This window comes from Taudactylus pleione, unplaced genomic scaffold (genome assembly GCF_031769625.1).
Source record: "Taudactylus pleione unplaced genomic scaffold, aTauple2 ptg001984l, whole genome shotgun sequence".
Lineage (NCBI taxonomy): Eukaryota > Metazoa > Chordata > Amphibia > Anura > Myobatrachidae > Taudactylus > Taudactylus pleione.
The window spans coordinates 1,025,239-1,039,136 of record NW_028286380.1 but is presented as its reverse complement, the minus strand read 5'-3'; the positions used below and the strand labels follow the sequence as shown (position 1 = coordinate 1,039,136).

The 13,898-nt window shown below is 48.2% G+C and overlaps 1 protein-coding gene across 1 annotated transcript in view; it reads left to right on the top strand.

The window, feature by feature from the left end:
• The window catches only part of RHOA (ras homolog family member A), a 42,227-nt gene extending 28,620 nt beyond the window's left edge, over window positions 1-13,607 (top strand). The window contains exons 4-5 of the mRNA XM_088465375.1: window positions 9,872-10,002; window positions 11,906-13,607. Coding sequence (XP_088321501.1) covers window positions 9,872-10,002; window positions 11,906-12,079 — 305 coding nt within the window. The 3' untranslated portion in view covers window positions 12,080-13,607. The remainder of the gene's footprint in view (window positions 1-9,871; window positions 10,003-11,905) is intronic.
• The last annotated feature ends 291 nt before the right edge of the window (window positions 13,608-13,898 follow it).

Sequence of the window (13,898 nt, the reverse complement as noted above, 5' to 3'; positions counted from 1 at the left end):
GACCTGTGCTGTCTGTGTAGTTATACTGTATACCCTGCAGTGTGTGTGACCTGTGCTAGCGCTGCTGTCTGTGTAGTTATACTGTATACCCTGCAGTGTGTGTGACCTGTGCTAGTGTTGCTGTCTGTGTAGTTATACTGTATACCCTGCAGTGTGTGTGACCTGTGCTAGTGTTGCTGTCTGTGTAGTTATACTGTATACCCTGCAGTGTGTGTGACCTGTGCTAGCGCTGCTGTCTGTGTAGTTATACTGTATACCCTGCAGTGTGTGTGACCTGTGCTAGCGCTGCTGTCTGTGTAGTTATACTGTATACTCTGCAGTGTATGTGACCTGTGCTAGCGCTGCTGTCTGTGTAGTTATACTGTATACCCTGCAGTGTGTGTGACCTGTGCTGTCTGTGTAGTTATACTGTATACCCTGCAGTGTGTGTGACCTGTGCTAGCGCTGCTGTCTGTGTAGTTATACTGTATACCCTGCAGTGTGTGTGACCTGTGCTGTCTGTGTAGTTATACTGTATACCCTGCAGTGTGTGTGACCTGTGCTAGCGCTGCTGTCTGTGTAGTTATACTGTATACCCTGCAGTGTGTGTGACCTGTGCTAGCGCTGCTGTCTGTGTAGTTATACTGTATACCCTGCAGTGTGTGTGACCTGTGCTGCTGTCTGTGTAGTTATACTGTATACCCTGCAGTGTGTGTGACATGTGCTAGCGCTGCTGTCTGTGTAGTTATACTGTATACCCTGCAGTGTGTGTGACCTGTGCTAGTGCTGCTGTCTGTGTAGTTATACTGTATACCCTGCAGTGTGTGTGACCTGTGCTAGCGCTGCTGTCTGTGTAGTTATACTGTATACCCTGCAGTGTGTGTGACATGTGCTAGCGCTGCTGTCTGTGTAGTTATACTGTATACCCTGCAGTGTATGTGACCTGTGCTAGCGCTGCTGTCTGTGTAGTTATACTGTATACCCTGCAGTGTGTGTGACCTGTGCTAGCGCTGCTGTCTGTGTAGTTATACTGTATACCCTGCAGTGTATGTGACCTGTGCTAGCGCTGCTGTCTGTGTAGTTATACTGTATACCCTGCAGTGTGTGTGACATGTGCTAGCGCTGCTGTCTGTGTAGTTATACTGTATACCCTGCAGTGTGTGTGACCTGTGCTAGTGCTGCTGTCTGTGTAGTTATACTGTATACCCTGCAGTGTATGTGACCTGTGCTGCTGTCTGTGTAGTTATACTGTATGCTCTGCAGTGTATGTGACCTGTGCTAGTGCTGCTGTCTGTGTAGTTATACTGTATACCCTGCAGTGTATGTGACCTGTGCTAGTGCTGTCTGTGTAGTTATACTGTATACTCTGCAGTGTGTGTGACCTGTGCTAGTGCTGCTGTCTGTGTAGTTATACTGTATACTCTGCAGTGTGTGACATGTGCTAGCGCTGCTGTCTGTGTAGTTATACTGTATACCCTGCAGTGTGTGTGACCTGTGCTAGCGCTGCTGTCTGTGTAGTTATACTGTATACTCTGCAGTGTGTGTGACCTGTGCTGTCTGTGTAGTTATACTGTATACCCTGCAGTGTATGTGACCTGTGCTGCTGTCTGTGTAGTTATACTGTATACCCTGCAGTGTGTGTGACCTGTGCTAGCGCTGCTGTCTGTGTAGTTATACTGTATACTCTGCAGTGTGTGTGACCTGTGCTAGCGCTGCTGTCTGTGTAGTTATACTGTATACCCTGCAGTGTGTGTGACCTGTGCTGTCTGTGTAGTTATACTGTATACCCTGCAGTGTGTGTGACCTGTGCTAGCGCTGCTGTCTGTGTAGTTATACTGTATACCCTGCAGTGTGTGTGACCTGTGCTAGCGCTGCTGTCTGTGTAGTTATACTGTATACTCTGCAGTGTGTGTGACCTGTGCTAGCGCTGCTGTCTGTGTAGTTATACTGTATACTCTGCAGTGTGTGTGACCTGTGCTAGCGCTGCTGTCTGTGTAGTTATACTGTATACCCTGCAGTGTGTGTGACCTGTGCTGTCTGTGTAGTTATACTGTATACCCTGCAGTGTGTGTGACCTGTGCTAGCGCTGCTGTCTGTGTAGTTATACTGTATACCCTGCAGTGTGTGTGACCTGTGCTAGCGCTGCTGTCTGTGTAGTTATACTGTATACTCTGCAGTGTGTGTGACCTGTGCTGTCTGTGTAGTTATACTGTATACTCTGCAGTGTATGTGACCTGTGCTAGTGCTGCTGTCTGTGTAGTTATACTGTATACCCTGCAGTGTGTGTGACCTGTGCTAGCGCTGCTGTCTGTGTAGTTATACTGTATACTCTGCAGTGTATGTGACCTGTGCTGTCTGTGTAGTTATACTGTATACCCTGCAGTGTATGTGACCTGTGCTAGTGCTGCTGTCTGTGTAGTTATACTGTATACCCTGCAGTGTGTGTGACCTGTGCTAGCGCTGCTGTCTGTGTAGTTATACTGTATACTCTGCAGTGTATGTGACCTGTGCTAGTGCTGCTGTCTGTGTAGTTATACTGTATACCCTGCAGTGTGTGTGACCTGTGCTAGCGCTGCTGTCTGTGTAGTTATACTGTATACCCTGCAGTGTGTGTGACCTGTGCTAGCGCTGCTGTCTGTGTAGTTATACTGTATACCCTGCAGTGTGTGACCTGTGCTAGTGCTGCTGTCTGTGTAGTTATACTGTATACCCTGCAGTGTGTGTGACATGTGCTAGCGCTGCTGTCTGTGTAGTTATACTGTATACCCTGCAGTGTGTGACCTGTGCTAGTGCTGCTGTCTGTGTAGTTATACTGTATACCCTGCAGTGTGTGACCTGTGCTAGCGCTGCTGTCTGTGTAGTTATACTGTATACCCTGCAGTGTGTGTGACATGTGCTAGCGCTGCTGTCTGTGTAGTTATACTGTATACCCTGCAGTGTGTGACCTGTGCTAGTGCTGCTGTCTGTGTAGTTATACTGTATACCCTGCAGTGTGTGACCTGTGCTAGCGCTGCTGTCTGTGTAGTTATACTGTATACTCTGCAGTGTATGTGACCTGTGCTAGCGCTGCTGTCTGTGTAGTTATACTGTATACCCTGCAGTGTGTGTGACATGTGCTAGCGCTGCTGTCTGTGTAGTTATACTGTATACTCTGCAGTGTGTGTGACCTGTGCTAGTGCTGCTGTCTGTGTAGTTATACTGTATACTCTGCAGTGTGTGACATGTGCTAGCGCTGCTGTCTGTGTAGTTATACTGTATACTCTGCAGTGTGTGTGACCTGTGCTAGTGCTGCTGTCTGTGTAGTTATACTGTATACTCTGCAGTGTGTGTGACCTGTGCTAGCGCTGCTGTCTGTGTAGTTATACTGTATACTCTGCAGTGTGTGTGACCTGTGCTAGCGCTGCTGTCTGTGTAGTTATACTGTATACCCTGCAGTGTGTGACCTGTGCTAGTGCTGCTGTCTGTGTAGTTATACTGTATACTCTGCAGTGTGTGTGACCTGTGCTAGCGCTGCTGTCTGTGTAGTTATACTGTATACTCTGCAGTGTATGTGACCTGTGCTAGCGCTGCTGTCTGTGTAGTTATACTGTATACCCTGCAGTGTGTGTGACATGTGCTAGCGCTGCTGTCTGTGTAGTTATACTGTATACTCTGCAGTGTGTGTGACCTGTGCTAGTGCTGCTGTCTGTGTAGTTATACTGTATACTCTGCAGTGTGTGACATGTGCTAGCGCTGCTGTCTGTGTAGTTATACTGTATACTCTGCAGTGTGTGTGACCTGTGCTAGTGCTGCTGTCTGTGTAGTTATACTGTATACTCTGCAGTGTGTGACATGTGCTAGCGCTGCTGTCTGTGTAGTTATACTGTATACTCTGCAGTGTGTGTGACCTGTGCTAGTGCTGCTGTCTGTGTAGTTATACTGTATACCCTGCAGTGTGTGTGACCTGTGCTAGTGCTGCTGTCTGTGTAGTTATACTGTATACTCTGCAGTGTGTGTGACCTGTGCTAGTGCTGCTCTCTGCTTATTTATCTCACCTGTCAGCTTATGTCTTTCCCTCTTTCATTATAACTCTAGAATACTGATTTCTAGGGGGTTCAGTGTACCTCACATCTGCCTGTATTTGTCAGTGCTATCACATACTGTAAATGTGTTGCGCACTACACTGTGCCATATTGTACATATATCTGGGTTGCTGACTGCACTGTGCCAGATTGTACATATATCTGGGTTGCTGACTGCACTGTGCCAGATTGTACATATATCTGGGTTGCTCACTGCACTGTGCCAGATTGTGTGCTATATTATCCTTGCAGCTATGTCTATCACAGGAAAGAATAACAAGCAGCTGCTGCACCCGCTCTGGTGTCCTGTAAGTCCTGTTTAGCAGGTTTAGCTTCAGAGGATCTCATTCAGGATGGTCTATGTGCAGCTTGTTATACGGCACCTGGCCCATCAGCCCCTGCATCCTCCCCTCAGGACCCCTCTTGGGCTTCCTTTTCACAGGTGTTGGCAAAAATTGTGGACCACCTAGCGGTCCCTGTGGTAGCTCCCCCTATGGGATTGCCACAGCAGGTACTCCCTATACATCCTTTGCCCCCTCTATGGGTAGACGTACTTTCTACGTGCAGAGTCTGGTAGTTACAGATATACCCACATATCCGTGCGCTACAAGTCGTGGGAGTTTTGTGTGACTCTGTAGCACAGAGCCTCTTTTCGTGCGTCTTTTTACCTCCAGATGCGTCTTATTCGCACAGAGATGTGAATAGATAGTACAAGCCGCTTCTGCTGATTAAAATGATATGCAGCATGCCCATGTTCTGTGTAGCGTTTAGTATACAGATACACCCGCAGTCACACACACAACATGGGCATGCTGCATATCTTTTAAATCGGCAGAAGCTGCTTCTGCTATCTATATGCATCGTTGTGCGAATAAGATTCATTTGAAGGTAAACTACGCTCTGCGCTACTGAGTCATGCCACAGCATGGCGCGACTAGGTCTGTTTAACGCGCCAGGAGGTTAGATGTATGTGGATCCATCTGTACGTCTACAGCCTTTCAACAAATGCTGCAAAAGGAGAGACCCTTACCAAGTAAACCTACTAAGCGTGCTGTGTGATCTTCCCAGTCCAGCCAGCTGTCAGATTGAGTTATCATCTGGGGAGGTAGAAGACGCAGACCTCTATCACTCCGACTCCCCCCTCGGGAGAGGAGGAACCCCCCTCTCTAAATTTAATATACCTGCACTGGAGAGCTGTAAAATCTATTCTACAAATAGAAGAGACAGAACCCGCTCCTAGGGCAAAAGAGACATTCTGTAAGCGACAGAAGGTAGTTATGCCAGAGTTCCCTCACTCATCAGCTATCTGATCCTGTGTGAACCTGGGTACACACTTTTACGTTTGCCGGCTGATCTGGTAAAACTGTCCCTATCAGCTGTGCAGTCTGTCCCCAGTGTGACCTCCTGTCAGCCGTGTACACACTCTGCAGACAAGCACAGTGTGTACGGACTTCTATGGGATCGGGAAGTCGAACAAACAAATATTAAACGGTATATAAGATGCGACTTCCCGATCATTGCAGGGGCGTTAAAAGCTGTTTATTGGCTAACGCTCCTGCATCGGGACAGGGTACACACCTATACAATCCAATAGCCGTTCTCTTGGTATTGAATCAACGGCCCGATGATTGTATAAAATTTTAGCTGCCGAAACGCTTGATTTCCTTTTACCCTCTTCCCACTACTGATTGCACTAAATGGGAAGTTCTCCCAGCAGTGTATTCCCACGTGACACACCTGGATAAGAACGCTACCTTACCCATCCATACTGCAACCTCCTTAAAGGAGACTAACGGATAGAAAGATGGAAACTTGTCTGAGGTCTATATACTGTCTTACAGGGGCTATTACTCGTCCTGCCAGGGCTACGGCCTGGATGGCAAAAGCCATTGAGAGTTGGGCAGAGGCCCTAGAAGAGACATTTCCCTCTGATACGTCGAGGGAACAGCTGTCCTACATATCTCACATTAGAGATGCAGCCTCCTATTTAAGGGAGGCGGCTTTGGATACTTGTCTCTTAGCCTCCAAGGCATCTGCTACTTCTGTGGTAGTCCACCGTATTTGGCTTCACTAATGGAAGGCATATTCTGACTCTAAAAAGGTTTTGGAGTCTGTCTTATTCTGGGGAGATCCTGTTTGGCCCAGAATTGGGCAAGATTGTGACTACCTTGGCAGCTTCCAAGACGGCATTCTTACCCTCTGCATCTGCTACGAAGCCTCGGATGTCATCTTTTCGGTCCTTTCGTCCCCAAGGCAAAGCTAAAGATCAGTCCTTTCCACGGCAGTCAGCATGGTGGAAGGCCGACTTCTACAGTTCACCCAGTTCTGGCGTCGGACCACCTCAGACGCCTGGGTAAAAGAAATGGTCTCCTGCGGATATGCGCTCTCATTCCTGAGGCGCCCCCCCCTCCCCCCAACAGTTCTTTTGCACAGGACTTCCATCAGACCCAAGCAAAGCCCTGCTCCTCCAGAAGGCCATTTAGTCCTTACTGCTCTAGGGGGTAATAATTCCGGTCCCCTCATCAGAGAGGGAAGCGCTATTATTCTGCCCTTTTTCTTGGTTCAGAAACCCAACGTGTCTCATCAACCTAACCTCGTTCCTGAACAAGTTTATCAGGGTGCCCAGGTTTTGTATGGAAACCCTACGCTCCATTGTCCTGGCTATGGAGCCTGGGAACTTTTAAAGTGTCTGGATATTCGGGACACTTGCCTAAATGTACCTATAGCGCCTTCTCATCAGCAATATCTCCAGTTTGCTGTCCTACAGCAACATTACCAATTTCAAGCACTGCCTTTTGGGCTTTCTACAGCTCCTTGGGTCTTTACCAAGATCATGGCAGTTATGGTGGCCTATCTTCGTCGTCAGGGGATCAGATTGCTCCCTTACTTGAACGATCTCTTAGCAAGCTCCCCAGAAATTCTTCACCATCTACACGTAACCATTGCCTTTCTACAAACGCACTGTTGGCTGATCAAAAGTCTTCCCTGACCCCTTCTCAAAGAATGGTACATCTGGGAGCCTTTCTGGACTCTGAGAATCTCCTGACCGCAGACAGAATCTCTGTATTACAGCACCGAGTGCGCAGATTACTCTACAGTCGCCGAGTGTCAATTCACTCTGCAATGAATGCAGACCTTGGGATCTATGGTGTCCACCTTCAACAAGGTGGAATTCGCTTAGTTTTAATCCAGGCCCCTATAACACCTGATCCTCTCCAGGTGGAACGGGCTGCCCCATCTGCTCAGATCCCAGACGATGGCCCACCAGGATAGGGTTCGCATGTCCCTATCCCGGTGGCTACAGACGTCCCACCTAAACAAGGGTCGCCCCTTTTGGATCCTGGATTGGGCACTCCTCACCACGGACGCAAGCCTCCGCAGGTGGGGCGCAGTGACCGAACAGCAAGCCTTCAAAGTACGCTAGACGCCAGCCGAGGCGATCTTTCAAATCTACGTCCTAGAACTCTGAGCCAATTACTAAGCCCCTCACTCTGGCTCGGGATATACTTCAGGGTAGGACTGTACAAGTACAGTCCGACAATGCCACGGCAGTGGCCTACCTCAATCACCAAGGAGGCATTCAAAGTCGTTCATCAATGGCAGAAGTGTCCTGGATTCTCACATGGGCCGAACACCATCTTCCAGTCATCTCTATGCAGTGTTCATCCCGGGAATTCTCAATTGGGAGGTGGATTTCCTCAGCCATCACGACGTGCATTCAGGGGAGTGGTCTCTACATCCAGAAGTCTTGCAGCTCCTGGTGGACAAATGGGATCTACCGGATGTGGACCTCATGGCCTCACAACCACAAGCTTCCAGTGACGCAGCCTCCGTGGATGCAATATCTGAGGTGGACCTTCCATTTGGCGTACCTTTTTCCTCAAGTCTCACTTCTGCCTTGGGTTCTTCTTAAGTTCAAGCAAGAGGGGGGCACGGTCCTGTTGGTAACTGCGGTTTGGCCCAGACGCCATTGGTACTACTATCTTCAAAGTCTCTCCGTAGACATTCCTCTCCAACTTCCTCTACGACCAGACCTATTGTCCAGGGTCCCTGTCAACATCCAGACCTGGCCTGTCTGTCTTTAACGGCTTGGCTCCTGAGACAACCCTTTTAAGGTCTAAGGGATTTTCTAGCTCTGTGGTCCAGACCATGCTCAGAGCGCATAAACCGGCCTCTGCAAGGATTTATCACCAGGTGTGGCATACATATTTCCAATGGTGTGCTACTAGAAACTGACCCTCAGGTTTTTAGGGTCTCTAGAATCCTTGCCTGCCTTCAAGCTGGATTGGATCTCGGACTCTGCCTAGCCTCTCTGAAAGGGCACGTCTCTGCTCTGTCCATCTGGTTCCAGCGCAGAATTGCTTCTCTGCCAGATGTTTAGACCTTCCTGTAAGGTGGTGGTCTTATACAACCTCCCTTTGTCCCTTCTGTGGCTCCGTGGGATTTGTCAGTGGTTCTCCATGCACTTCAGGAACCTCCATTCGAACCCCTGGAGTCAGTAGATGTCAAATGGCTCACTGCAAAGACAGTTTCTTCTGACTATAGCATCTGCCTGTACGATAACTGATTATGGGGCGCTTTCCTGTCATTCCCCATTTCTAATCTTTCATCCGGACAGGGCTGTTCTTCAATTGCGCCCTGGCTTCCTTCCCAAGGTGATCTCTAGTTTCCACCTCAATGAGAAAATTGTGGTTCCGGCCTTTCAATCACCAGACCCCTCGGCAGGTGAGGCCTCTTTGGATGTAGCCCGTGCTCTGAAGATCTACGTGGACTGTACTAGTTCCATCAGGAAATCGGACTCCCTCTTTGTCCGATATGGATTTCACAAGAAGGGATGGCCAGCTAACAAACGGACTCTGGCTAGATGGTTTTGCATGACTATCTCACAGGCTTACACGCAGACTGGCCTTCCTGTGCCGGCTACAGTATCTGGTCATTATACTTGCTCTGTTGGTCCCTCGTGGGCAGCCTGCTGTGGCTTCTGCCCAACAACTATGCAAGGCGGCCACGTGGTCTTCTGTCCACACCTTTCTTTTTTCTATGCCTTTGATAGGATGCTTCATTCAGGCATCAGGTTCTATCAACTCAGGAGCGTTCCCACACTTGAACAACTGCTTTGGGACATCCCCATTGTCTCCCTGTGGAGCACTATGGACCCTGAAGAAGAAAAGGAGAGTCATGGTAAAACATACCCTTGTTAACTCTTCGAAGTCCATAGGGTCCACAGGGCACCCGCATTAACGCACCTGGCTTCTATAGGTTTCTTCTCTTGGTCATTTTGTTTCCATCTCTGTGTGATTCCTCAGTGTACCAGTCTTTCTTCTCTCCTGCTCCTGCCTTGGGCTTGTTAACAAAACTGAGTTGTCCTCAGGCTGTGGGTGGGTTATAGGGGGAAGGACCGGAGCATCCTGGGATAGAAAAAAGCTGATGTTGGTGTCCGGTCCTCCAAGTACCACCTACATCCCATTGTCTCCCTGTGGACTTCGAAGAAAGAGAGTTAACAAGGATAAGTTTTACTATAACTCTCCTTTCCCCCATTATTGTGTGTTCCCCAGATGTGGTCTGGCTCTGAGCGTTCCTGGGCAGCCATCTGTTCTGACCTCTGCAGATCATTCCCCATTATTGTGTGTTCCCCAGATGTGGTCTGGCTCTGAGCGTTCCTGGGCAGCCATCTGTTCTGACCTCTGCAGATCATTCCCCATTATTGTGTGTTTGTATCACCGCCCTAGTGCTTAGTGTCTACCAGCTGCCCCAGGTGTGTGTGCTGGCCGCCGCCTGTGTAGATCATTCCCCATGTAAATGCTGGCTGTATTCTGCTTGTCTCTACATAGAGAACATCCCTGAGAAGTGGACCCCTGAAGTAAAACATTTCTGTCCCAATGTGCCCATTATTCTGGTTGGAAACAAGAAGGATCTTCGCAATGATGAACACACCCGCCGGGAGCTGACAAAGATGAAGCAGGTGTGTGACCTATGTTCCTAATACTTTTGTTACTCCCCACCTCCTGCTCGCCCTGTCTGTAGGGAAATGGTCCCAGTGCCCAATGTAATGGGTGTAGGGCCCCTCCCCGCCTCCTGCATGCCCTGTCTGTAGGGAAATGGTCCCAGTGCCCAATGTAATGGGTGTAGGGCCCCTCCCCGCCTCCTGCATGCCCTGTCTGTAGGGAAATGGTCCCAGCCGGCGATGTTAAAGAAAACCCCAAATTTAATTTTTGTTTCTACATTAAAAGAACTTAGTTCATTAACAACGGTCACCTACATATGTCAGGACAGAAAATTAAATCTTGATAACATTTGGCAAATAGAAGATAAACTGAAACAAGTAACAGAAAAGTGATCTGTAAAAGAAAAAGCAGATGAGCCCAACACTAACACAGGAGGTCTCCTCTACCAGGTGTCCTTCCCTTATATACTACTACTGGCAGCACTGTGCTATATACAGAGCATATATCCCCATCCTATATCACACAGGAGGTCTCCTCTACCAGGTGTCCTTCCCTTATATACTACTACTGGCAGCACTGTGCTATATACAGAGCATAGATCCCCATCCTATATCACACAGGAGGTCTCCTCTACCAGGTGTCCTTCCCTTATATACTACTACTGGCAGCACTGTGCTATATACAGAGCGTATATCCCCATCCTTTATCACACAGGAGGTCTCCTCTACCAGGTGTCCTTCCCTTATATACTACTACTGGCAGCACTGTGCTATATACAGAGCGTATATCCCCATCCTATATCACACAGGAGGTCTCCTCTGCCAGGTGTCATTCCCTTATATACTACTACAGGCAGCACTGTGCTATATACAGAGCGTATACCCCATCCTATATCACACAGGAGGTCTCCTCTACCAGGTGTCCTTCCCTTATATACTACTACTGGCAGCACTGTGCTATATACAGAGCCTATATCCCCATCCTATATCACACAGGAGGTCTCCTCTACCAGGTGTCCTTCCCTTATATACTACTACTGACAGCACTGTGCTATATACAGAGCATATATCCCCATCCTATATCACACAGGAGGTCTCCTACCAGGTGTCCTTCCCTTTTATACTACTACTGGCAGCACTGTGCTATATACAGAGCGTATATCCCCATCCTATATCACACAGGAGGTCTCCTCTACCAGGTGTCCTTCCCTTATATACTACTACTGGCAGCACTGTGCTATATACAGAGCGTATATCCTCATCCTATATCACACAGGAGGTCTCCTCTAGCAGGTGTCCTTCCCTTATATACTACTACTGACAGCACTGTGCTATATACAGAGCATAGATCCCCATCCTATATCACACAGGAGGTCTCCTCTACCAGGTGTCCTTCCCTTATATACTACTACTGACAGCACTGTGCTATATACAGAGCATAGATCCCCATCCTATATCACACAGGAGGTCTCCTCTACCAGGTGTCCTTCCCTTATATACTACTACTGACAGCACTGTGCTATATACAGAGCATATATCCCCATCCTATATCACACAGGAGGTCTCCTCTACCAGGTGTCCTTCCCTTATATACTACTACTGGCTGCATTGTGCTATATACAGAGCGTATATCCCCATCCTATATCACACAGGAGGTCTCCTCTACCAGGTGTCCTTCCCTTATATACTACTACTGGCAGCACTGTGCTATATACAGAGCGTATATCCCCATCCTATATCACACAGGAGGTCTCCTCTACCAGGTGTCCTTCCCTTATATACTACTACTGGCAGCACTGTGCTATATACAGAGCATATATCCCCATCCTATATCACACAGGAGATCTCCTCTACCAGGTGTCCTTCCCTTATATACTACTTCCGGCAGCTGTATCATTGTTGTGTTCTTCCCGTGTTGCAGGAGCCGGTGAAGCCGGAAGAAGGGCGTGACATGGCCAACCGGATCTCTGCCTATGGTTACATGGAATGCTCTGCAAAGACGAAGGACGGCGTTAGAGAAGTGTTTGAGCTGGCCACACGGGCCGCCCTGCAAGCCAGACGCGGGAAGAAGAAAACTACGTGCCTTCTTATCTAACGGATGTACCTGCCGTACCTGCGCACCACACTCAGCATCCCGACGGTCCCTGTCAGACGGGCCGCAGCGTGCATCGGGAAAGCCGCGCTGCACGTACCGTCACAGATAATCCTTCAAGTGATGTTTATTAATCTTTAGTGTTCTTACCGGCCTTTGTCTTTTTTCATTTATTATGTAATGAGCTGAGAGATTTTATAAGAACGTCATCTTGCTATCAGTATTTAAGTCAACATGTTTTTTTTTCTTGATTATATATAAATATTATATGTAACTTCACTGTTAGCAGATTTCATTGCACCGGACTAACTCTGACATTCCACTGTAGCGCCAGTCTGCCCAGGACACCTCATCAGCCTCCGGCATCATCACCATTATCTTTACACCTTATGCATCGCAGCCCTGATATATTGTAAGAGGAGAAAACGATTGTGCCCTTTTGTATCGGTATCTCACCATTGAGCGTGAGGCGGCGTAGTGCAGAGGAGCCAAGCGTGAATAGATAGGAGGCTATCACTGCTACGTTATGTATTTACAGGCAAATTAGAAAGGTCTATTAGTGGATGAGGTGGAGATCCAAGTCTTTGCACATACTGTAATGTAGCAGGGCCGTTTAGCACTACAGAAGTTGTTACCCGTTTGCAGTGACTATATATGAGCACGATTGTAGTCTGCAGTAAATCTGTGCCCCCGGCAGCGAGACGGCTATTTGCAAGGCGTAGTGTCTGTATTTTTGTTTTTCTCCTTTTATTTGTCATTGGTAAATAATTTTTTATAACATTGCATCTGTACTAGCAGCCTGCAGAGATGCCCTGTAGTTTGGTGGAATCGGGATTAGGGTAATGTGTAAGGTTTGTGCATTTAGAGGTTACGGCTTTCTAATGCGAAGTGTTTATAGGAAAGTTCCCCAGTTGCTGTGTAACTTACACATGTGCTGTTCCAGGGAACATGGTGAGTTGAATCCTTAGAAAGTTGCTCGTTTTTCTATCCATAGGTGACTATACCGATTTATATAATCTCTGCCTGAAATGGCGTTAAAGCACCATGTATTTACGGTTTTCTACGTGTAAACACAAGTTAGTTGTGAATTCACACTCTAGGCGTGGGTCTGATATTGCAGTTGAGGTATTTGGGGTTAAGTGACTGGGGCTATGTACAGAGAGGTGTCCCCCTGTACTGTAGCTGTGCAGTTTGGGGATCCCCGTGCTCGGCCAGACCCATTACAAAGCTGAGCTGCGGTGTCACCAGGTTTCTGTTGGCTGCTGGGCTGGTAACGGCACTCGGTAAGGTCCGTAGGGGGCGTCTGTGCAGGTTACTCTGCCTTTCTGATTGCGGACCTGGCTGATTAATATCCCATAACTAACCCTTTCTCTAGCCCAGGACAGCTGCGCCCTCGCACAAAGGGACCTGCCTGTCTCCTCCGCACATGCAGCGCTCCTCTTTTTGTATAATTGGAATATCTAACTGTTACTTGTCATTTCTGGGTAAGATTTTTTTTTAATTGTTTTTGACAATAAAAAGTGAGAAACCATTTTGTGAGAATCCAGTTTGTCCGTTTATGGACTGAAGGCATTTCTGTGGTGAATAAATGCTCTCTCAGAATACACATCCTCCAGGAGCACAGGTATAATTAGGCATGTCCAAGGCTCCGCCATTCAAGCCTGTGCTGCTGTGCGGAGATCCACAGCTGTTTCTGCGGCAGAGCATGCCGTTTAGGAGGTTACTGGGGCGGGGCATGCCGTTTAGGAGGTTACTGGGGCGGGGCATGCCGTTTAGGAGGTTACTGGGGCGGGGCATGCCGTTTAGGAGGTTACTGGGGCGG